At 41.2% G+C, this 25761-nt stretch overlaps 2 protein-coding genes and 1 pseudogene across 2 annotated transcripts in view; all 3 read right to left on the bottom strand.

The window, feature by feature from the left end:
• Positions 1-10118: 10118 nt before the first annotated feature.
• Positions 10119-12382, bottom strand: LOC145391404 (uncharacterized). Its single transcript, XM_080266012.1, has one exon. It carries the CDS (start codon positions 12373-12375, stop codon positions 10366-10368), a length of 2010 nt encoding a protein of 669 aa, XP_080122138.1. The 5' UTR covers positions 12376-12382; the 3' UTR covers positions 10119-10365.
• A 2567-nt stretch (positions 12383-14949) lies between these two features.
• On the bottom strand, positions 14950-15070 carry LOC145391526 (5S ribosomal RNA; annotated as a pseudogene).
• Positions 15071-22574: 7504 nt separating this feature from the next.
• LOC145391365 (glutamate receptor-like) overlaps positions 22575-25761 on the bottom strand; it is a 5557-nt gene continuing 2370 nt past the window's right edge. Inside the window, exons 4-8 of the mRNA XM_080265963.1 lie at positions 25180-25300; positions 24266-24362; positions 23853-23970; positions 23459-23624; positions 22575-22824 (exon numbers count right to left, since the gene is read on the bottom strand). Of these exons, the coding sequence (XP_080122089.1) occupies positions 22575-22824; positions 23459-23624; positions 23853-23970; positions 24266-24362; positions 25180-25300 (752 nt within the window). The remainder of the gene's footprint in view (positions 22825-23458; positions 23625-23852; positions 23971-24265; positions 24363-25179; positions 25301-25761) is intronic.

The following is a 25761-nucleotide window of genomic DNA, read 5'->3' as shown; positions in this document are numbered from 1 at the left end:
AATGCACACAGAAAGTACTAAAATAACATGATTGTGCATGAAAACTTGCCTTAAGTGTTACACTGTTTTTGCATTGTACTCGTATAACTGATGTAAAAAAAAAAAAGAACTAATTACCACCAAAGTCTGTATGCTGAGTAATACTGTCTCTAATGGCAGTCTTCTTGTAACAATAAAGAAGTTATGATGAATCACTGTGTTTTATCCAAAGTAGATGATCCTATCTGACAAAACTTTGGCTACTGGGCAATACATGATGGCTATCAGTGACAGCTTTGAACTAATGAAGTATGATTTCAAGTTTTCCAACCCCTTTAAATCCTTTTGGTTAGCTAAAAATCTCTTCAGGTCTTGATAATTTCAAGAGATAAGGAACTATTAACTGTAATTAGACATACAGAAATAATAATCTAATAAACCTTCACTGCAGTTTATCATAAACACTGCAGCTATTTGTGAAAATGCAAACTGCCAGATAACTGAATGTCAAGAACTTGAAAGGAGTAAAAACCATATATCTTGGATACAGACAACCTGGCAACACATGAATGAGTACTTACAAGATCTTGTTTCTTCAACAAAATGAAACTTTTTCAGAAGCAACTGCACACAAGAATGGTCACTTCACATAACTGGTAATGTATGTGAGATTGGGGTGCCAGTGGTGCTGCAGTGGACTGGACAACATCACATACATACTTCTACTGAAAACATAACCATGAAGACAATTACTGATTCACCCCTGATGAACACCTCAAATAAAAGGAGTACAGTGATTCTTAAGCAACGGTTCTACATTGTGATCAGAATTTCTGGCACATTGGATAACTTCCACTGCATGAGTGCTTTACACACATTTTAAGTGGTACCAGTAGGTGGTGGCAACCATCATCCACTCACATATAGTGCTGCCACTTCTTCCTCCTTCTCTCTCATTCTTTGTGTGTGTCTCCCCTCCACCTTTCCTATTTCTTCTATCCATCTTGTTATTTTTTTATTACTCTTCCTTCCACTTCAGGTGACTCTGCACTGATTGACAAGTCTAATACAGGTCCTCCCCCACTTACGAATGGGTTACGTTCCGAGAAACTGCTCGTAAGTTGATTTTTTCATGGGTCGAAAATGCATTTAATACACCTAACCAACCAAACATCATAGCCTAGCCAAGCCTCTGAAGCCTTTTAAATGTGCTTAGAACACTTACATTAGCCTACAGTTGGGCAGAATCATTAACAGACAGCTATTTTATAATTAAGTGTTGAATATCTCACTTAATTCCATGTAATTTACTGAAGATTTTACTGAAAGTAAAAATTTGTAAGTGCGAAAATTTGTAAGTCGGCCGTTCGTAAGTGGAGGAGGACCTGTAGTTTCCCATAATCTAAGAAACTATTTACAATGCTAGGTGGTGACCATAAAATCAAATAACAGGGTGAGGTGGATCCTACTAAGGTGCCCCTGTTAACTGGGTGGAGAGACAACTGTAATGTCCACCCAGGAACCAACTCTTTCCCATGGTCTCACTGTGGCATGACGGTCTACTACAAGGGAATATCAGGCTCACTGCAAGGGATGGCCCTGCAGGGGCACTTGCTTGCCTGCAGTAGTAGTAGTAGTAGTAGTTGTTCCCTAGGCAGTCTGGCCGAACAGCCCCGAGTCCCTTAGGAAGGTCATGGCCAAGACCAGGCTTTCCCACAGAGCTCTCAAAGAGTGTATGTTGTGTTGTTGGTGTAGGTGATTGTGTGCAATGCAGTCTTCCATTTTGTGCTTAATAGTATGGGGTGCTGTGTTGCATCCTGGACAGACATCAGCGACGAAGTCATCCAGCCTCTTCTGGTAGCTTAAGAGGGCTGGATGGTGCCCACATCTCAGCCTGGCCAGGTGGACCCTGTCCTCACGAGGAAGATAGGATTCAGAAGGGTGGATGTCAGGAGGCCGTGCATGCAGCTGTGTGTTGTCTTTAAGTGACTGAATGGAGCGGCGAGTGATCTGAGTGTGGATATGCTCCTGGAAGCTGGTTTGAGGTGGGCGAGGGGGGAGAGATGACAGTATTTGTGTACGGTATCGTGTGCTGGGTGTTGTTTTGATGTTCCTTGGTGTGGGTGGATGTGCTGCCATGTACTGTAGTGGATGTTGTAGGTTTGTGGAAATTGCAGCAAGAAACTGGGTGCCTCTCATGTCTAGGTGATCCTTGACTTTGTGAACTTTGGTTTCTTGATGTAGATGGTCTGTGGGTGTGGTAAATGTGCAGCCTGTGATTATTTTTAGGGCCTTGTTCTGTATGGTCTGTAGAGTGTTGTAGTGTGTTTTGGTGAGGTTTGAAGCCCAGGCAGGGCTTGCATAATTCATCACTGAACGTATGTATTATTTGTATACTGTGGTGGTGGTTTCTTTGTTGTGTCCGAATGTTGTATGGGCAAGTGACCTCAAGGCAATGAGTCTTGGTGTTATTTTATTTTTAATTTTTGTGATGTGTTGTTTAAATGACATTTATGTATTGTATGTTACACCAAGGATTTTGTGTGTGTGTGGGGGGGTAGGGGAGTGTTGTTTATGGTGAGGTGTGGGATGTGACTGTGTTCTGCTGTCCAGTTTGTGAGAAGAGTCACTGTAGATTTGGCTGGGGCTATTTTGAACCTGTTTGTGGTGAACCATTTGTGTAGTGTGTTGAGGTAAGGTTGAATGATGTGTGCAGCTGTGTTTACATTTTGGTGCGTACATGTAAGTGTTATATCATCTGCATAGGAAGCTATGTGTATCTGTGGTGTGTGGGGTGTGGGTACGTCGTGCATGTATAGGTTAAAGAGTGTAGGGGACAAAACAGATCCTTGGGGGACACCGTTTGTGAAGTTTCTGATGTTAGAAGACTGACCGGCAAATGTTACGTGTGCACATCTGCCTGCTAAGTAGTTTGCCAGCCATCTTTTTGTATTATTGTGCATGTTTGTGTTGAGTATTTTGTTTGTGAGGCTGTGGCGGGGGATGGCATCAAAAGCTTTGCTGATGTCTAGTGTGATTAGGATTGTTCTGTGCGGTGGCCTAGCTGAATTCATGCCATCGAAAACTCTCTGTGTAAGGTCTGTAAGGAGGGTGTTTGTGGAGTGTAGTGGCCTAAAGCCATGTTGTGACTGGGCTAGGGGAATGTGAGGTGTGACTAGTTGTAGTATCAGTCGTTCAGTGACTTTAGAGGGGGTGCAGAGGAGTGTGATGGGGCGATGTGAGGAGGGTAACGTGGGGTCTTTGTTGGGTTTAGGGATAGTGATGATATTGCCATGCTTCCAGATGTTGGGTATTATGTTGTGTGAGTAGCTGTAGTTTGATATGTTGGTGAGTGCTTGTATGCCTTGTGGTCCTAGGTGTTTAAGGTGAATGTTGCTTATGTTGCCTGGTCCACAGGCAGATGAGTGCTTGAGGTTGTTAATGATGTGCTTCGTCTGGTTGTAAGTGAAAGGTGCGTAGTCTGGGTCTGTGGGGAACTGTCTCTTATGTTGGATGATACGTCGGTCTTCGGGATGGGGGTTTAGATGGCTGACTTGTGAAAAGTGATTGATGAGAGTGTTTGCTTGTTGTTTGAGGGTATGGTGTCTGTTGTTGTGATGGCAGCGTGTGATTGTGTGGTGTTGCTGTTGGAAAGTGTGATGCTGTTTAGTGTTTTGTAGAGTTTGCTGATGTTTCTTTTGTGGTCAAGTGTTTGGAGGTAATTTTTCCAGTTTAGTGTTTGCTGTTCTGATATTTTATTGTTTATTTGAGTGTTGAGTTCTTGTATTTGTTGTAGGGTCTCTTGTGTATGGGGTGTTGGGGAGTGTCGCAGTGTGTCCCGTTGTCTGATGAGGCCTTGAATTTCTGGTGTGAAGTTGGGGTTGTCTCTCTTTCTGTTGCCTCTAGGGATGTGTCTTTTGTCTGCATTTTGTATAATTGTATTGAAAGTGTGCACAGCGGTGTTGATGTTTGTGATGGGTGTACTGTTTAGTGTTTCGAAATGTTGTTCTGTTTCAGTTACAAAGGCCTCCCAGTTGGCTCTCTTATACTGTAATTAGTGTATGTGTGTTTGTGGCCAGCTGGGGTCATTCTGGTTTTGGCAGTGATGATTGGGAGGTGATCAGAACTTAGGGTTTTGACCACTCTCCGTGATGTAGTGGGGTCGAGGTTTGGGGAGCAGAAGGTGATGTCTGGAGATGATGGGAGGAAGAGGGCTTGGTATGGGATATGGTTATGTTGGTCTAGACTGTTTAGTATGAAAAGGTGATCTGTCTGGGATTGTAGTACCAGCTCTCTGTCTGTGTCAGGGTTGTTGACATGCCAGGCCGACGACTTGGCGTTGAAATCACCACCCAGGATGATGTTGGGTATGTTAGTGATGTGGTGTATCTGTGGAGAGTAATTGTGTGGTACTGTGGGGGACGACTGGGGGGGAATGTATGTGTTAGCGATTGTTATGTGTGATTTGTTGCCAGTGCGTATTTTAATTGATTGTATTTCTGTTGTGGTGTCACGTGGGGGGAGAAGTGACTTTGTGTGTGCACTGATTCTGCAAAGTTGATAGATTTGTGTACCAGGGTGATGAGTCCACCGCCACCGCCGTCGGCCCGGTCTTGTCGAATGGTGGTGAAGTTATGAAATGTCGGTGTTTTCTGTGCTCTGTGTAGTTTTGTTTCTTGTAAGATGGCAATGTGTATGTTCAGTTGTTTGATAAATTGTGTGAGTTCATGTTTTTTGCTGTTTATGCCATCAACTGTATATTTAAATGAAGGATGTTTATGTTGTGTGTGCGATGTGTGTTGGCTGCTGCAGCACAAGGGGGAGGTGGTGTGGGTGGAGGGGAAGGGGTAGGAGGAGGTTGTGATGGAGGTAAAAGTTGAGGTGGATTAGGATGGGTTGGAATGGGAGGAGTTGGGGGACTGGATGGTGTGGGAAGGGTCTGTGGGTTTGGCTGTGGAGATGTGAAGGAAGTAGGAGTAGGATTGGAAAGGGAGTTGATGGGTGGGGGGAAGGAGCATAAGGAGCAGGTCCAGGTGTTTGTGTAATGTTTTCTGGATGCAAGTGTTGTGCAGGTGTAATGGGTCCAATTCTTGCAGGAATTGCACTGAACTGAACCCTTTGTCTGTCAGCTCCACGTGATAGGTTTTGAGCATGTTGCACATATGTATTTGCTGGTGGGTCCTGGATTGCTCTCAATGTCACTGGCTAGAAGAAGTCGTCAAGAAATGACAGCCGGGAAGTCATTTCTCGGTGTAGAAAAAACGGTGTTGTTGTGTGTGTTGTGTTGGGAGATGTGGTACTTGCCCGGACGACCGAAGCCACTCCCAGGTACTCGAGCCCCGTGAGGGGCCGGGGGGGTTTGCGGTGGTTTGGCCCCCATGCTGTCCTCCTCTTCTCTTCGACAGCCTCTGGGGGGTAGACCCACGACGAAGACGCCACCGCTCCAGGTCCGCTTGCCTGCAGTTGATGGGTCTGCTTGAGGAGACAAACAAGGGTTGATGGGTCTGCTTGAGAAGACAGACCAGGGTTGATGGGTCTGCTTGAGGGGACAAACAGGGATTGATGGGTCTGCTTGAGGAGACAGACCAGGGTTGATGGGTCTGCTTAAGGAGACAAACAGGGGTTGATGGGTCTGCCTGAGGAGACAGACCAGGGCTGATGGGTCTGCTTGAGGAGACAGACCAGGCTTGATAGGTCTGCTTGAGAAGACAGACCAGGGTTGATGGATCTGCTTGAGAAGACAGACCAGGGTTGATGGGTCTGCTTGAGGAGACAGACAGGGGTTGATGGGTCTGCTTGAGGAGACAGACCGGGGTTACTCAATAACAACACACAGACTTCATCAGAGAACTGCATGACACTATGACGTATATGTTGAAAATTTTTTCACAGTACATAACATTAATTCAGATTCATTCTTTCTCCTCAGATTTCACCTATGCTTTAAATCAAATTTTACACTGTACAAGTGGGAGCTGATCATCTACAATTAGGATTAAAAAATACCAGAGCTGTATCTGTAACAAAATACAATACAGTGTATTTACTTTGTTCAAATGATTCCTCAGTACAAAATCTAAAAATAAATAACTTATCATGCCTTACCATCACTGTCATCCTAAGTTTCCCACTGAAAAATATGGGCAGTATGAACCCCAAACAAAATTACTGTACAGAAATATAGGCATAGTATCCAGTAGAAAGGTCAATACACCCATTCACAAACTATTTATTTCATTGCTCAGAGGTATTGGACTGAAATTCTATACACAATGATATAATATGAGCTAAACTTGTTTGGTATTAATATCATCATTTCTCATCCCTTGCTCACTGTTGGGTATCCTCTACTAAACAAAGGCTGTGACAGAACTGCCTCCAAACTATCTTACTGTCCTTATATTTTTTCCCTCATCTCTCTTACTCTTTCTCCAAGCTCAGTCATCTGGTTTATGTTGGATTATACTATGTCATCAATGTGGAGCTACACACACGAGGCTGACCTACCAATGTGCTTTCAAGCGATTTTTACATTCTTCCCTGACACTAATTTCTTTGTCTAATGGAACTATCACTGACTTTCTCCACAGTTCCAGTATTTTCCCTATATCCTTAAGATGATAACATATAACTACAACATAGTGAAAATGGTGTGGAAGGTTCCAATCAGGATGGGAAATTATACAGATTTAAACCTACTCCAATTTTACTAACTCAAAATAATCTTACAAATATGTTTACAAAAATGTGGCTATGATATCAAACACAAAACAAATAACATATTAACAAAGTAGGAAAAACCACAAAATAAATGAAAATTAGACAAGGAAAACAATGTCAAATGAGCTAATAACTTTCCATGGTAATCTATGTGTATAGAAACCGTATGGGTAACCAGAACCATAATACAATACTGGGTACTCTTTTATTCTCACTCCATCTAAATTTCTGCAAGTAACACAATAACATGCTAAAACCAAAAATGTCATGCTATAAAATGGTCTGGATGTAAATAATGGGGTGGGTGGGGTGATGATTTAGGAAAGAAAATATACAGTACGTACATAAAAAAAGACATGAAAAGTACCTTATGAAAAGAAACAAAGATGCAGTAAAATCTCACTGCATCAGATTTTATTATATATGTATATATATTAAATATACCAAATCTAGTGGCCTCATTTCTTTTATATCAGATTCCCTCTGGCATATGCTGCAGGTGGATTGTGTGATGACTGCAAATTTTTCAGTTACTTAATATGAACAGGAACCATCATTAACAAATGCTTACATTTCCTCTTGCATCATACAGTACCACATCATGTCAATCAACATGTTGGAGCCTTGATAAACGATATAATACGATCATATCTGCATGCATATATTACTTTGTATGGCTCACATGGCTGCTCTGGGCTTATCTTGACATACTGGACATGATATCAGATTACCAATCAAAATATAACAAAGCAAAAGCCTACTTGCATTAGCTTCTGTTACGATTCAACTCAATGTGGTGGAGTTGGCCGACCCAGTAGCAAAATGCTACTAAAACTATAATATCCTATGATCATCACGGGATACTGTCACTCAACTTAAATTTTGTTATTCTAATCTTTATACAGTATCTGGTAAGAAAGATTATACTGTACCAGTAATTATATTAGCAACTCAACACTATCACTGTATATCTGGTACTGCTGTGTGCTATCGCAACGTGCCTCCACTGAGTGCAGTGGGACACTATAAAGTTAAAGTAACAATCATTCCCATGTTATCCACTTTCAAGTGTCTGGGTTCCAAAGCCGGGTACTGCAACCTACAATGCCTGAAGACAGGTGAATGACCAATGAAGCTACAAACATTAAATAATGCCAAACTCAATACTGATCCCAGTGTCAACCACCAATGGAGTTAACTCAAATACAGCTGTCCCAATCACAACAGTCTGGATGCAATCAAACAATACAGTTTTACATGAGAGAGAACAAAGTCATGGACACAATAGTCCCCAGATCTTTGAGAAATAATGGGACATCAGTTGTATCAAAACCAGCTTACAACTCCAGCAAAAGGGGAAGAGGTCACCTAACATGTATTATCTGGTATGTACAAAATCATTCCAAACTTTGAACAATACAGCTCAGCTGAGTACAAACAATGAGGTTATGAGGAACATTAATGTTTTGGGGAATGGGGAAATAACAGATAAAAACAGACTAACACAACAGTTCACAGCAACTGACATCAACATGTAATGACAGCAAAATCTTCATAAAGTAATTTACACTTCATATGATACACATTCAATACCTTTAACATTACTGCATCAATAATTATACTTGTCTGCTAACCAAAAAGCAAATATCAATGAAGTTTATGATGCAATATTACTGCCATATGTCAATGAAGTTTATGATGCAATATTACTGCCATATGGTAACAGTGAGGAAATATACTGATAAAAACACAGGAAGGGTATCTTATCAGTAATTATCATGGATAATCTGGCTTATAACTCAGTTTATTAGCGTGTGACGGCATATGACAAAGTGCACTCTTCCCACAGTTGATACACAACCACAAAATGTTTTTACCTACAATTGGTCATATCTATTTATAATCAGTATTAACCTCCTGAAACCATTTATTTTTTTCTTAGTGCCTTTGGACAATTTTAATCAGCTAAGAGGATCTTTCTGACCAGAAAGGGTAAGATTTTGAAAATCACTAAATAAAACAGTCTGTTGGTAAGACCACCAGAATGAAATGGGTAACCTGTAAACTATCACCATGACACCACATTAAAAATCACTTCTGATGATTATATAACCAGTATAAAATGACAATAATGAACAGTAAGTGCAGTACCCATATACCTATAATAAGCTAAATAAAATAAAATAAAAACAAATGATGCCATGCATCATCTTAAGGAATTCCCATACTGAGGCTGACCATGGAACAGAAAATGCATTCTAAGGCCCTGGAGCTAAATAAGGGTCAAAACTTGCTAATTACATCTGAACAGTTGCTTGAGACTGGTAAGGAAAACTCTGAGATACATATCAAAATTTATAATACTGTGCGAGTGCCAGCCTCAACTTTGACATTACTTACTTGTAGCTCAGTTTCTGCATTAGAATGATGATTATGTGGTTATGTAGCTACACTTCACTCATGATAGTGTCTTCAAGTTGATGGTAACCATCCACTTATACCAGTACATATTTAACAATGGTTATTATTAAATTACAGCATTGTACATCTTGGAATTTAATGCTTAAGAATTCAGGATTCTGTCGCTAAACCATTTTTACTCTAACTTCATCTTAAATTGCCATCTTTCCAACTTCAAATGCTGAGTCGTAACAGCACACTAACACCACAATATGATGCTAGTTGCAAAGTGCTATTCAAGGGATGCTGAGTTTGTCTTATTTTGCCAATAGTATTTGAAATATGCCACAAAAGGATAAAAAACTGAGCCAAGTTATGGTAAAAATGGCTGGAATCATATATGCAAGTACAAAATGGGTGTGTGCTGTAACTTCTTCCATCAACAGTTTGAAGTTTTTCAATGTTGTTTGGCAAGGATGGCCTGTCAAACACCGGTAATGCAACTGCTCCTGTGGGGCCATCCTACATGTATGGTCCAGTATATACTCCATGTAGAAATCTAGGGCCCCCTTGTGGTGGACAGTGCCTCACCAGGGTCAGACCAGAGCACCTCCCAAGGCAAGGTGCAGTGAAATACTATGATGAGGTTTCAAATATAATTTTCATTTTTGAAGGCTCAAACATGCTTGCATGCTATGGCCTTGGCCACCTAATGACGGCTCTCCATGCTGCTCGATCTGGTGGCTCCCCTATTTAGTCCCTTAACCCTGAGGTCACACTCAGATGACCTCATCCCAGGTCTTTTTCGGTCTACCTCACACAACCCTACCCCCAACATTAACACACACTTTCTGCGCTCAATTATCATCCCCCATCCTCTCCACTTACCCAAACCATCTCAACCTACCTCTCCTCATCACAGCACCAATACACTCCAGTCCCATCGTACCTCTAAACTCTTCCATCATAAACCTAGCCTAACCAGGCGTTGCACTCGAAGATGCACTGAACATCCACCTAATCATTGCCACTTCTGTATGTCTGAGCTTGCGAATATCCTCTTCCTTTACTGCCTAGGATTCACTATCATACAACATTACACTTCTAATGCATGCCAATACAAAGATGTAATACAAATATGTAATGATGTAATGCCATCAGGTGTACTGGTTAGTCATCTAACTGTAAATGTTTCAAACTGCATTAACCTAACACTCTAGTTTCGGACCTAAAAGCCTCTAAGGGGTAACATGGGAGAGTTTGCTATTATTCATCTGCTTTTCTTATTTCATTCATCAAATCCACAATAAGAGCTCTGTCATAATCGGAGTACCTAGTAAGAAACCTATCCTCCATGTAGACCAGTTCTGTATAGGTAAGATCAGGCCTTTGGTTCTTATTTCTCTCCCATTCCACTGCCACCATGTCTAACAGGCTTTCGACCAGGAACATGCGGGCCATATTTTCCGTTGTCAGGTCAAGTGAATTCAAATCAAAGCCATACTTGTTTTTATCATCCTGAAGACACAGCCAAGTTTCCAGAAATGCTTTTTTCTTCTCTGGTGTGTGTTTCTTTGACCACAATTGTGGATGATGTGGCTCATAATGCAGGTGGATGTTGCAGGATTTACGCCAAATGGGATGGTTGAGATCGTGAACCCATTTTAAGGTGTAGCCAATACTCTGTGACAAGGCAAACTTAGTCAGGTCATGGCGCTCAATGATTTCATCTGTCAATTCTGGCATGAACTTAGCCAGGCGATTGTAGCTCTGCCTGATCCAGTGGCGGTGAACCTGGACCTGAGAAAAGTGCTCTCTCAATCTGAAATCATCCCACAGCAATTTAATCACGATACCATCATCAATAGCCACAGGATCCGATGTGACATCTTCGTTTTCTTCTTCCTGCTTGTCAAGAATCATTATCCAGTCAACATCGTGGCTGCTGATTATTCTGTCCTCAATGGCTTTCTTAAGAATAACACCATTTACATGCTTCCTTAATGCTGCATCCCAGAGTTCCATCACAACTTTGCTGACCATGATGAAAAATGCATTATCACTGGCTTTATCAATCATTTCCTGAGACAGAACTATATCAGTTTCTTCATTTTGCTCCTCAGATTCTTTTTGATGTAATCTCTTCAATCTCTTTTCTTCATACTTCTTTTGAAGTTCATGCTGACATACAAAAACTGCATGCTTACTTTCTGGTACAGTGCTTAATAGCAATCTGTCTCTTCTACTTAAGGTTGTATCTTTCCAAGATTCGTCGGAGGAAATTATCTGCTCAATCAGTTCACTTATCATCTGATGCTGTGTCTTCGAATACCTGTTTAGGAATCTGTCATCCATATACACCAGCTCTCTTGTGGTAATATCAAGCTGCTGACCCTTCTTTCTTTCCCATTCAACACCAACCATGTCAATAAAACTCTCCAACAAGAATGGTTCAGCCAGATCTTCTGAGTTCAGATCCAGAGTTGCTAAATCCAAACCATAGGGGAATCCTGAGCCAAAGTCACAAGCATCCTTCACCCAATTCTCCAGCTTTTTGCGTTTATCCTCAATTGCATGCGCATTGCTCCAACTCTGGGGATGGTGAGGCTCATGGTACAGGTGCAAGTCACATGCAGCTGTCCATATATCATGATGAGCACTATGTACCCATTTCAAGCAATAGCCAATGGCTTGGCTAAAAGCAAACTTGCTGAGATCATGGCGTTCAATTATCTCTGGATGTAGGGATGGCACAAACTCTTTTAGACGATCATAGCTTCTCTGAATCCACATCCGATGAGAGCTTACTTGACAAAAATGTTCTTTAATGTTAAATTTTTCCCAGATCAGTTCAATTATAACGTCATCCACATTGTCAATTACCCACTCATCTTCACTGTCACCTTCATCATCTTTGTCAAAGACATGGACCCAATGAAGGTGCTTTTGCTTCAAGTACCCTTCCTGTATAGCCTTTTGCAATATCAGAATCTCAGCATGGCGACGCATTCTTGGAGACCAAAGCTCCATGATCAACCTGGCCACAGCAATTGGAAATGCAGCTTCCTCAGCCTTCCTTTTCCTCTTTATCTCAGCCTCCTCACTGTCCTTATCATTATCCTCAAGAGTCCCTTGCCTGTGCTTTCGGGCCTTGCGATTTCTGCCCTTCAAGCGTTCTTCTTCTGTTCTCTTAGAAGATTCAATAAGTTGTTTTCCTAGTTCTTTTAAACTGTCTGGTAAGGTATGAGCTATCAAATCAGTGTAAATAGATTCCATTATGGATGCTTCTTATGAACTGCCAATAAGTTTTCTAAATCAACCCCAGCCAGACTACAGCACTTAATGTTACAAAGACAATTTTCTGATGTAATAAAAGATGTAATTTACACTATGTACAATCCCTGTACACTTCCTATAGTACTGTATGTCACTTTATAATGGTATACCAGAAATATGAATTCAGATATCAAACACTGGTATGCAACACCTTTTCACATGCAGTATGCATACAAGCTAAATTACCAAAGTTGAAATACAGTAACTATTTCATTAGGGGTACAGAGTACTGCACGAAACAGCCACCAAAATCTCTGATAATGACTATTTAAATGTAGGTGTCTGTAATTTAGACCTATAATGAACTGCTCTTGCGGACAAGCTGAACCACAGTTTGCTTGAGAAAATCCTTGGCTCTCAGGACCTCTTGATAACTGTAGCAGCCTCCCACAAAAGTTGCCAAGATTTTAGAAACTGATCCTGGGATTTGACCCTTGGCTCTCAGGATCTCCCAGGTGCTGACATATGTGAACTTGTGTGCCTTTCCCGATGAGAATTCACTTCCTGTCTGCAAAGAAAAACTTGGTATTGACGGGCATTCTTTAAAAAGCAGCATAAGGCCAGGTCAGAAGCAACACTGCTTAGCCTAATATACGGTATTAACATCACCAACATAACCCTCTTTCTCACGGTGGAATGCCGTGAGCAGGATCCAGAATAGGAACAAGAAGGCACAAACACTAGAGAACAGTCAATCTAGCACCTTGGTAAATAGTCCACACAGCAATGCACTTATTCAACCCTTCAAAATTCTAAGACCACCTCATAGAACTGAAGCCATTTATGGTGTGATGAACAGGGATAGACTGAGATGGCTCGGGCATGCAGAGGGAATGAGGGATAAAATTCAATTAAAATATTGTATCTATGAGAGTGCAAGTGGATGATAAAGAACAAAAATTTTAGATAAAGATTTTCATTTTAAACATTATGATCTTCCCCTCCAAAATCTAAATGTTGAACACTTTTTCCTAACTCGTGAACTATTGGACATGTACTACTAAAGTATAAGTAATGTGGCAGTATTGATGATTGTATTGTTATATTACAGTAATTAATTTGCTCTGCTTTGTCCTATTGCATAGAAACCCTTGCTTCAGTTCATTAGTTCAGCCAATTCCCAGTTGCCCATGCTATACTTAATATTATAATTTTATACTTAACAATATAATTCTTTGAAAGCACTGATAAGAAAGAGGGAAGTAAGCATGGAAGTAAAAAAAAAAAGTTGCTGCAAGATAGTATTGTAATACTGATCCTAATGTATGGAAGTGAAGCTTGGACCTTGTTGGAGGGACACATGTCAAGAGTAGGAGCAGTGGAAATGAGTTATTTGAAAGAAGCAAGTGGACTTACATGGAGACACAGACTGGCAAATAAGGAAGTGAAAGAGCACTGTGGTGTGCACGTAGAGATTATGAGAAAGCATTAGGAGAGGTACATTGAGGTGGTTTGGCAATATGGAGAGGATGAAGAGCAAGAGACTGATGAGAAGAGTGTATGTGAGTGAGGTAGTGGGGGGGAGAGGAAGGGGGAAGCCAGAGATGAGATGGGCAGATGGAGTGGAGAGGTACTGCATATGAGGGGGAGGGGGGGGTGAGCTGTAAGCAGAGCAGTGAAATGGAGGTGGACAGGGCAACATGGAGGTGATTTGTTTGTGGCCATCCCTTATGGGATTAAAGCATAGACAGACAGATAATATTATGTTACAGAAGGGGAAGTCTCCCAAGCTTTCAACATACAGTTAAAATTTAAAGGTAGGAATCTTTTTTAAATAGGGGTGGTTTAGGTATGTACTATATTGGCATCCTTTGCGATAACACATAGGCTAGGAAGAATGATGCAGCATACAGGTGCATTTTCTCAAATTTAAACCAGTAGGTTGAATAACACTGACCAGAAGAGCAAACAAGTATGTCAACGAGGTGGAGGGGAAGACTGAAGACGAGATGGAGGAATGGAATGGAGAGATATATGAAGGAGTGGGGTGTGAGCTGAAGGGAGGGCAGTCACATGGTACACTGGGCAACATGATGGCAATTTGTCTATACCCACCCCTTGTGGGACTGAAATATATAGAAATAGACAGACAGGCTGGATTAGGTTAGGCTAGGATGGGCTGGGCCAAATCTAGTGATCTGCAATAAAAATATGAGTCAAATGCTGCACTCCATAATAACACTGGATAAAACAAAGCTTTATGTAAAAAAAACAATTGTGGTGACTATCTTATGTAAATTTACCCCTTTATCAAGTGTAAATAAAAAATAAAAAATGTATAAAGTAGCTCTTACTGCAGTTTCAGATAGTCACACCCTTCACTTAGGCTAGTTAGGTTAGGCCAATTAGGCTGGGTTAGGTTATCTGACAGGGTAGTTAGGTTTGATCAGTTTTTTTTTTTTTTCATTCATTGCCAGACGCCATGTATCCCAGACGGGGTGGCCAAGGGCTTAGAGTTAATTCTTTACAGGGAGGGGCAATAATCCTCCACCAACCCCACTTCACACGTAGGGATGCCAACAGCATCTGGTGTTCCCAGGCGGTCACCCATCCAAGTACTAACCAGACCCAACGTTGCTTAACTTCGCTGATCGGACGGGAAGCGGTGTAGTTTAATTAGGTTAACTTAGTTGGATAAGGTTAGCTTAAGTTAGAAATAAAATCAGAATAACCTTGGCTGTCCAAAAATGGAAATTTACCCAAAATAAATAAACAGTGGTAAGGTAAAAAATGTATAAATTCAAGCAAAAATGAGACAATGAAATGGAATAATTAAAACTAACTCCAAGAGTCAAACTGTAAAATGACACACACAAGAAACTGGGAGAATGGTTGAAAAGATAAGACTCCTAAATACCAACTGAACTGTGAGTAACCTGTGGTGGTACTTATATAAGGTAATGCCACATGAGCTGTTACAGACAAGTGTCCCAGGCTACTATATTCCATTTATTTAACATACCCCAGATTTTTGTCGTTCTGCAGCTTATTTCACATACCGAAGCTTCCCAGAAAACAACAATACTATGACACTACATCAGTTTCCGATGCACTTCTTCATGACTATCATCATATAATAGTATTTATCTTTTGCTACACTTCAGTATTTAGGATGGTGACAATTTTTGGTCAAGTTTGGGTACATGGGGCACAATACATCGGGCTTCCTGCGATACGAACAACGATCATCGTGTGGTTAAACTGGTTTCCAGCTCCCTGATTTGGTCATTATTCACATTCCTTACACAAGATTCGGATCCAGCACTTGAAATTTACAGTTCACTACGTTAACACTGTATGTTAGGTAGCAGGTGCAGGTAGTAGGTAGCTACCACTGCACCCACTCTGACAGTCTTTATCAACCGGACTTAAGCTTTCCAGTTTGAATACATAGATCTCTGTCGTCAAGAAAGTACCATCTTACCTTTATTCACAGTGAAGAACAAAGCACAAGCTTTCACACCCAACTGTCTAAACAGGAACGGACTGGACTTCCTCCAGTGGACGGTGCATTTAAAGGGAACTCAGGCTGGGTGCCACGACCACCTTCCAAACGTATAAACACAATTCTAGTGAATTCGGCCCAGTCACGTTTTCTTTTTTCTTTTTAACGTCCTCCCACATCGTAAGCAGTTTCCTGTGATCTATGTTTTTTTTTTCTCTACACAACAGCGACAGGTTTCCCAATACCATTCCCGCTAAGACTGTCAGAACTTTCCCAAGATTTCACAGTACGTCGACTTTGGGAAGTAAGGTACAGACGCTGTTAGTAACCTGAAAAGTCTAGCAGTAACCTTCAGTACAGCTGATGGCCTCCAGTCATCAGTGTTATTAATGCAGGCTACCTGATATTAGGTAAGGTGACGTAGTTTAGGCTATGCTGGAAATACTTTATGTTGCACTGCACATTGATGTCCCCAAAATAAAATTATTCTCTCTAGTAAATTTTCCAAATACGTTTTGAAACATATGTTTGTATGTTCTATGTGTTCCTTTACTTTCACCACATGGGCATAATTATATAACTACTGCTTGTATAATATGAAATTTTCTAACGAAGGTGTGTGGCAACATCTTCCACCTCCTCTGGTTATTATTATAACCTCTATCTGTATATCATAATGTTTGTTGAAGGTGTGAGGCAAGACCCACCACCTTCTTTTGTTGTATCAGTGTTCTGTACCTTTCACAACAATAAATCTTATCAGTCAATCACTTTTACGCTAGTGTTACCATTTTTTTTTTTTTTTTTATGTGCTCGGCTTTGTGAGTTGGGAGCAAGGCAGTGAAATGGCGGTGGACAGGACGACGTGGAGGCGATTTGTTTGTGGCCACCCCAAACGGGATTGAGGCGTCTGGCAATAGATAGATAGATAGACTCTGGGCATAGGCTTCACAGCCTGCTCCCAAGGCCCAGTAGTCCTACGTATCATACATCTCTACATGTCACCACCGGCACTAACACCCACCGTCCATTTTGAATACATGCTAGGGCTGTCTCAAACAGGACTGGTATTAATGAGACAAGACTTTAAAATCGCCAAGCAGAGAGCAACGTGTCCTTTTTTAATATTGTACTGAAAAATCCTCTTAACTGAGAATAACGCGAATATTTTTCAGCTACATGCGACTTAAAAGTCTGCTGTATGGGGAGGAGGGGGGGGGGGAATCTGTCAGATTGTTCTTAAATTTGCCAGATCAAGCGAGAATAATTGCCATGTTGGGAATGCTATGTCCTTCCAATCTTGGAGAATTACGATGAATTGATTTTGCCTTGCTTTTCCAGCGTGAGCAAATTTATGATAATTTTGATTCAGGGCATCAAAAACAAACAAAATAATCCCTTTTATAACTCTAAATTTGTGTACAGATAGGCCCCTCCAGAATAGACATAGAGCATAGCACAATGACAAGTCTTCACATCAGTTTTGTTTCCCTTCTTATTTGTCTGTATATCTATTGCCAGGCGCCTCAATCTCGTAAGGGGTGGTCACACACAAATTGCCTACACATAGCTGTGTCCTCTGCCATTTGGCTTTCCTTCCCCAACCCACACACTCCCCCTCCTGTCCATTTCACTCACATTTACCCTCCATGTCCTTGCCCGTTGTTGCACAGGGGACTTTGGACGTAACGACCGAGACTTGGTGTGTGGGAGGATCTTTCTTCCCTTCTCCCCTCACCTTGGGCCCCGGTCGCCTCCTCAACTAATTTAGTAAGACATTTTTCATCTACTGTCACTTCTTTTTTCTTTGTTATCCTGTCTCGTCTGTGCTGTTCTCTTTCCCTCCACTTCATTTCGATACCACTTACCTCCAACTAACTGCCAGTGTACTGACAGCTGAACTCTGTGCCATTATTTTTGCCTTAAGTCGACTTTCACCTCACCTTCCTCTTCATTTACCATTTTCCCCCCACTGCTTTAGTGTACCTTACTCCAGCTCCTTCATTCAGCTCAGCGCCCGTCGTTTAGTACTTCATTACACTGATCTGGCCGTCATAAATCTGTCCAGTTTTCTGTGTTCCTGGACATACAGTCATCCCAGGTAATGAATACGAGTTGGTAGGTCACCTTGCCCAGTCAGCCATTTCCCGTCACACTTCTGTCTCCTACCCAATTCCATACTCGAATCATTTCCCTGTTTAAAACCTTACTCTTACAAAACTGGCAGTCACTGGTCACAAGCCACACACAACATTCTGTATTTTGTAAACCCATTTTTCTTTCCTTGGTCCTCCCTTGGACACAAAAACAGGCTCTGGGAAACTGCAATTGCTCGATCTTCGAATAGACTAACTTCGACTTACCCATGGTCACCTGATGACCTATGATGAGCCCCCTAAATCAAGCTGTCAGTCATATCTCTGCCTCCCACATATTTCTACAGTGTCCCCTGCTCAATAAGTACGACACAACTTCTTCCCTCACCTGGCTTGACTTTGTAGAACCCCCAACATCAGTGATGCTCTATGTAAATCTCCCTCCTTTACCAATATTCGTCCAGTGTTCTTTAACATCCATATTAACGTCTTTTCCAGTTAATAAATCATCTCCACCTGTCTACGTTATATATCTCATTTATTTAAGTTTAATCGAACGTTTTCTCTTCTTACCATTTCCTTTTTCTACTTGAAGTTCACATGGCATCCATCACCTCGCGCTAGGAGGTTCATCCAGTCAATCCCTTTTTATACAATGAAGTCATCAATACTTCTTAAGGTCAGTGTTTATACAGTATGATGATTCTGTGCTATCTACCAAGCCAGCGGACTATTTCTTCCTAGTCTGTTCTCAGGGGCGTCATTTCAGTTTTCCTTGGGGGGGGAGGGCATAGGCTATTTAGGAGGCCTCCCTACTCCCACCTCCCCATATGGGTGGGGTGGCGAGCGAACATTTTGAAGCCACATGCAAAGCTATATTTAGGGAATTAAAGCACTAAACAAATATATATACAGTATATAATTCTTTATTAAACCAATTTCTTCCTGACACACACAGAATTGGATATTCTAGCATTGGCAAATGTTCGAACTTTTAACCTCGAATTCGAACCACAAAATAAAATAAAACCATGCTTCCGTGTAGGCTACATTTCTATGTTAATATATTTTGTAAAGCATACGTGTCACGTAAGCGTTTGTGACTTAGATTTTGCCATATAGATTTTGTAAAAAATAAAAACGCTGACTTCGTTCTGATGCCACCCTGCCGCCCTCCGTACCGTCCTCTTGTTCCTCACGGTCTCATGGTACCGTACCTCACCGTTCCACTGGGTCTTTCCGGACCATCTCCCACTTTGGGAACCACTGATCTAAATGAACTTTCAAGACTCTTGCCTACAGGTACGTACTTCCTAAGATGAATAAAAGCTTTTAATGATAGCCAGAGTACAATAAAAAAGGCAGCTCGATACTGAAGTTTACCGAACAGCGGGCAAGGAACATATTTACAATGACATCCTTTAATAAACCTAGTAAATTATTGTGATTATTACACACACACACACACACACACACAAACGGTCCTGTCGAAATTTCAGATTTTGTGTCACACGAATGTGCAGAAGCGTTAAGCAGACCATTGTATTTAATATTCAAGGAATCCTTAGGTCAAGGTAAACTACCTAATAATTGGAAGAAAGCAAAGATTGTTCCCCAATTCAAGAAAGGGAATAGACAGAATCCACTCAACTACAGACCACTATCACTGACCAGTGTTGTAAGTAAGAATCTAGAAAAGCCGATGAGAAAAGTTTCGGTAAACCATCTAGAACACAGTATGATAACAGAAAGGTAGTTCGGTTTTAGAAAGGGAAAATCATGTGTTACTAATCTATTAAGCTACTATGATGAGTTACGGAAACATTACGGAGAAGAGAAAGATAGGTGAACGGTATCTATTTTGATTTCAAGAAAGCTTTTGACAGAGTACAGCACCAAAGACTTGTATGACACTGTATCATCAAGGAGGTATCCAATGCAATGTGTACTGTCGGGTGCAGGATTTTCTCAGAAAAAGGGAAATGAGAACAGTATTAAGGGGAAATTACTCATCATGGTGGGAAGTGACTAGCGGAGTTCCACAGGGCTCAGTGCTGGCACCAATTATGTTTTTAGTATATATAAATGAAATAGTAACACTGGAAATGGAAGCTATCTATGTTTGCGGATGATGTAAAAATACAAAAGAAAATTACTAACACGGATTCTTGCAAAGAGCGGCAAGAGGAATTAAATAAGCTTAATGAATGGAGCAATAAACGGCAAATGGAATTTCATGTAGACAAGTGCATTTATTAAGTTTGGTAGAAGTGAGAAAAGACAAAATTGGGATTCTAAGTTAGGAAGATAAACCCTACACATATCAGAAAAGGAGAAGGACCTAGGAGTGATTATCAATAACAGGCTATCTCCAGCTGACCACATTAGTGAGACGGTACGTAACATGTATACATTGCTTGCTAATATGAGACTAGCATTCACATATATAAATGAAGACATGCGGAGAATAAGAACATCATTCATCAGACAGACCCTGGAGTATGCATCAGTAGTCTGGAATCCTTATATCAAAAAACACATAGATAAGACTGAAAAAGTACAAAGGGAGACTACAAGATGGGTACCAAGCTTAAGGGATCTAAGCTACGAAGAAAGACTAGAAAAACTGAGTCTACCAACATTACAGGAGAGAAGAAAAAGAGGTGGCATCATTATGCTATATAAATGCATCTCAGGAAGAGAGAAAATAGACATAAATGTTTATATAACCTATGGGGAAGCATCAGCAATAGGACACTGCAAAAAAAATTACATAAAAAGAGGGGCGATAAAGACGTAAGGAAATTCAGTTTCCCAACTAGGGCAATTGACCAGTGGAATGCACTACCGAATGAAAGTGTGCCAAAACTATTCAAAAATTTAAGGATACGTAAGATAAAAATGGTTTAATACACGGGACAGTACGAGCTTGACGCATTCCTGTACAAATACAAATAGGTAAGAACAATTAGGTAGGTAAGAACATACATACACACACATACAATATATATGTATATATAGATAGATAGATAGATAGATAGATATACAGTATATATATATCACTCAAAACGTATTGAGGCTAAGTACAAATTATTTTTAATTTCACGGTGTTAACCTTATATATATATATATATATATATATATATATATATATATATATATATATATATATATATATATATATATATATATATATTTCATTAATGGTAGTTGATTTGGAGGCCCCTTCAGAAAGTTTGGGGGGGAGAGCGCCCCTCGCTGCCCCCCCCCCCTCCTAAATGACGCCCCTGGCTGTTCTTGCCATTTCCAAGTGATTTTTCTCAGCTTAAGTGGACTTCTTGAACTGAAGGTGTCGGATATAGCATTAGTAAGCCACGTTAATGAGACAGGGCCTTTCCTTAGCTGAGTAAAATCGTCTGGAAACAGAAAGAATAAACTAAAAAAAAAAAAAAAAAAAGCTGCATTGAGGTCAAAACGTATCATCCACACTCTTCAGCAAGTAAGGTGACTGTGGGACTGAGATTCTAGCTCAGTTTTCTGTAGTCGGTTTGCTTTCATCTGACGGAACTGGGCTACTCTTACAGCTTGAATACTAGGCCGTGGTTTGTAGGAAATTCAGCGAACAATTATGAGGTGGGAATGGGTTTCCTTGGTTACTAGTCAAATCAACCCTCCAATCTGACCACACTTGGCCATCAACTGAACTGACAGGGTTACGGATCTTTGTCAGATGAAAATACATCAACATAACACTCGTGATAGAAAGATCCTTTAATATCGAGTCTCGGTATTAACAAGATCGTTGTAATTACGATATAAAATGCTAATATATATATATATATATATATATATATATATATATATATATATATATATATATATATATATATATATATATATTCTCATGCTGTTAATGACGTCAATGAAGGGTATTTTTTCTTCGGCTAATTGTGGCAACTGACCCTTCTGCCCTCCCCCCCACCCTCCTTTTCTGACAATGCCACTGTTGCCACTCCCTTAGGATAATAGGAAAAGACGATGAATGCGGCATATATATTGAGAGAACCATTACAAGTGACCAAGTTGTGCCCCTTGTATCCCTAACACCTCTTTCACTGCGAATTATTTTATGTTGTGTGCTATATCTTTTTAACACACTCAACCCGATGTCGTAGCATTTTGTTTGACTGTATTCTGCCTGACATCAGAACACTTTATTTTAATCAGGACAGACCTCTAGTTGAGGAGGGGTTATTGAAAACTGTATAACTTTGGTTCGAAAAAGTTTATCAAGAAGTAAGTGCAGAGTATAAAATGCGCCATCAGAATGAAGTATCGATACATATTATATAAACACAAATTAGTGCCATATGCAGGAATTTTTGGATATTGCGCCACAATATTAATTTTACATGCGTCCAGAGAGAGAGAGAGAGAGAGAGAGTCACTCCATCAGCCCCATACCGTATCTTTCTATGCAATATTGTTTTTTATGTCACCAGACGATTTTACTCAGCTAAAGGGAAATATCTTGCAGCAAACGAATAAAAAAATACAACATATCTAACCCCTCCAGTTCGATAAATCCATCTTAACTGCTAAAATCGTCTGGTAGCAATAAAATGTCCGGAATTTGGCGTCCTTCTGTGAAAAATGAACTCCACCGTCAGGAAGATACAAGACACAGCCATCCCAACTAGCCACACCCAGATTCCCCCCTGCAGCTGAGACAGGGTGAGGGTGCGGGAACCACGTATTCTCTGCGTGGATCTCTGGAGGCGACATCCCGGGGGATTAAACTGCCGGTAGAGGTGTAGGATCACGCCGTAGGACCTTAGCCACTTGATCCTGCGGATGTGAAATTTTTATTCCAACTACAGTATAATCACTGAACAAAAAGCGAGAGGGATTATTCATTCTCTTGCCATCTTGATTTAACTCTGAAAATTTGCTCCTAGTCCTCTCATGGTTGGGATAACTCCAGTATTCTATTCCAGCTAATGTCAGACGAAAAATTCGGGTGAGTATAGAAGCACAAGTAAATATTTTTACCATTATAGACCAACTGGGGTTGTTGTTGTTGTTACTGCTATTTCTTAACCTCGGTCTATCAATCAGAGCATATCCATCGATCACAGGTGAGCATCAATCAAAGCAAATCCATCGATCACAGGTGAGCAACTGCTTCTGTGGGCCCTCCTACACGTACAGTACAGTATATACGCCATGTAGAGATCAGGTGCACCCTTGTTGTAGACAGCGTCGGACCAAGGTCCCTTCCACTGCGAGGTACAGGAAAATATGAGGAGGTTTGACTACTGGGCGAACACAGCGGCTGCCCGAACCAGGGTGCACAGCGCCACCAAGTATAGGCTCCTTGTCAGGTATTCCATTACACTACATCTAACACTTGACACTTATCATATATTTGGCTGAAGGCGAGGCATAAGAGCCTGAGATTGTTAACAACCAATAGACTCACAAGTAATTCATCTGTTCCTTGATCCAGCTATTCTTGTTGATCATGAGGCCGATGTAGTCCTGTCTGATGTCCTGTGAGGCGATATGAATCTTACATTCGGCGAATCCTTCAATACCATCAAGTACATTGAGACGTGTGGCTTTCGAAAGGTGGCTCCGGTCACTGTCTGCGGTGAAATACACACAGTGAGCAGTAATTTTTGTATAGATCTGTGTGTGTGTGTGTGTGTGTGTGTGTGTGTGTGTGTGTGTGTGTGTGTGTGTGTGTGTGTGTTTTAAGCATCCACACTAAGGATGGATAAGGGGCATATGATAAAATTGCTAAAATCACACACACACACACACACACACACACACACACACACACACACACACACACACACTACTATACTCACTGAAATAAACAGCTCTGCCCTTCCTGATCGCCCTGGTCAACTCATGGTCGTCCTTAAATAAATCCCCTCTGAATCTAAGGCGCCTCGCTATGGCACCCAGTAGACCTTCTGTGCGGTTCTGTGGAGAGGAGAAGCAAGATGTAAGGTCAAGTATGTCCAAAAATAAAAGATATTGGAATAAGAGTGGCAAGAGTTGGAGAAAGGACAGCCTGGTGGTGGAGAAGAGTTCACAGAGGGAAATGCAAGTATGCAAAAAAGGACGAGATGGGACACAAAAATTAAAAACAAATCCACAGAGATATTAAAATAGTCAAATACGAGACTGCGAAGGAAGTGAAAAGGGACACAAAAAAATACCGTACGAATATGTATGATGTGTGGGGGGGAAGAGAAAGAAAAAAGAAAATACTCACAATAAACATGACATGGTTGGGGTCGTTCCTGGTGACCACTGGGACAAGGCCAGGCCGGTTCACCAGGTCACTGAGCGAATCCACAGGAGTCTCGTATCTGGGGGGGGGGGAGCAGATGATGTACTGGTTAGGGTATCTAGTACGCAACTGGAAGGTCCTGAGTTCAATTCTCCATTAAATCAGACTTTTGGAAGCCGTTTGCTTCCCACTTGTTCCTTTTCACCCTGCAGTGCAATTAGGAACCTGGATATAACATTGGTACTTTGAGTCAAATTCTAGGGGAAGACTGGGACTTAGTAATATTGACTGTGCCTGAATGACCCTCGTGCAGTCGGCAGGCATTAATCCTACACCTTCTTCCGGGCAGATTAAAATTAAAGACACGGTGACATTTCTAGAAGGGGCATTTTTCCATCATATAATACCATTAATGGGAATAATCGTACTGTCTACCTTTACAGTACTTGGATGCGATTCAGAAACAAACTTACAATAATTTTTGTGCCTTACTTAAGATTTGGTTCTAGAAGGAGGACAAGAAAAACTCATCCCATGTGTCTTGTTCATGCAAAGCTAAAGTGCCTGAAACTCTACTTTGACTGCAAAGCCTCATGCTCTACACTGACCACAAAGCATGAAACTCTACAAAGGAAAATACTCTACACTGACTCTACGTTGTGAAACTACAAATGCAGTAGCTCTAAACTGACTACAAAGCATGAAACTCCAAATTAAAGAAACTTCATTGACTACACAGCACGGAACTCTACAAAGCAGGGAATTATACACTGACTCTGTGCCGTGAATCTCTACAAATTAAGAAACTCTACACTGACTGCAAAACCAAGACTCTATAAACTACCGAAACATATTCCACGAACTCTCCAAAGACCGTGGAGAGGTGAGTCACTAACCTAGGGAGAGAGAGCCAGGCGGTGAGGTTACCAGAATACACTCCCGCCACGGTCACCACTACCACCCACCCCAAAGCCACCACCGCACGCCCATTCCAGCTCAAGGGTTGATGGGCGTGACCTGTGGGTGGGGGAAGGGGTGGAGGAAATGAAAAGAGGGATCAGGTGGGGTGGAGGTGGGGGAGATGGAGGTAGGGTCAGTTCAAGTGGGGGAAATGGAGGAGGTAATCTTGGTAATGGTGTTTTTGCTTTCTTTTCATGCATAGCTGTGGAGAGAGACGCCTTCACGTGGTGGCACCGATATAACCGAGCGGATCCTCTGTCCGGTTATACAAATGTACCTCAGCTGTCTCCCTGTCCCCTGAAAGGAAGTTGGTGTACTGGTGGGGAAGGACAACTTTATCCTGCAGTCCATCAGAGTCACGTTTCAGATGAACTTGGGATACAGCTACTACTACTACTACTACTACAACTACAGTTGCGGACATAAATGTAGATCCATCTTTTTGGAATAAGAATCTGAGGCAATCGCCCGTACTCTTAGTGGTTTGGTGATATCGCAACACCTCATCCTTAGCGATT

This window comes from Coenobita brevimanus, chromosome 18 (genome assembly GCF_032717465.1).
Source record: "Coenobita brevimanus isolate Jiangsu-jjx chromosome 18, ASM3271746v2, whole genome shotgun sequence".
Lineage (NCBI taxonomy): Eukaryota > Metazoa > Arthropoda > Malacostraca > Decapoda > Coenobitidae > Coenobita > Coenobita brevimanus.
Note: the sequence above shows the minus strand (reverse complement) of the source record. Positions and strands in the feature narration are given on the sequence as shown.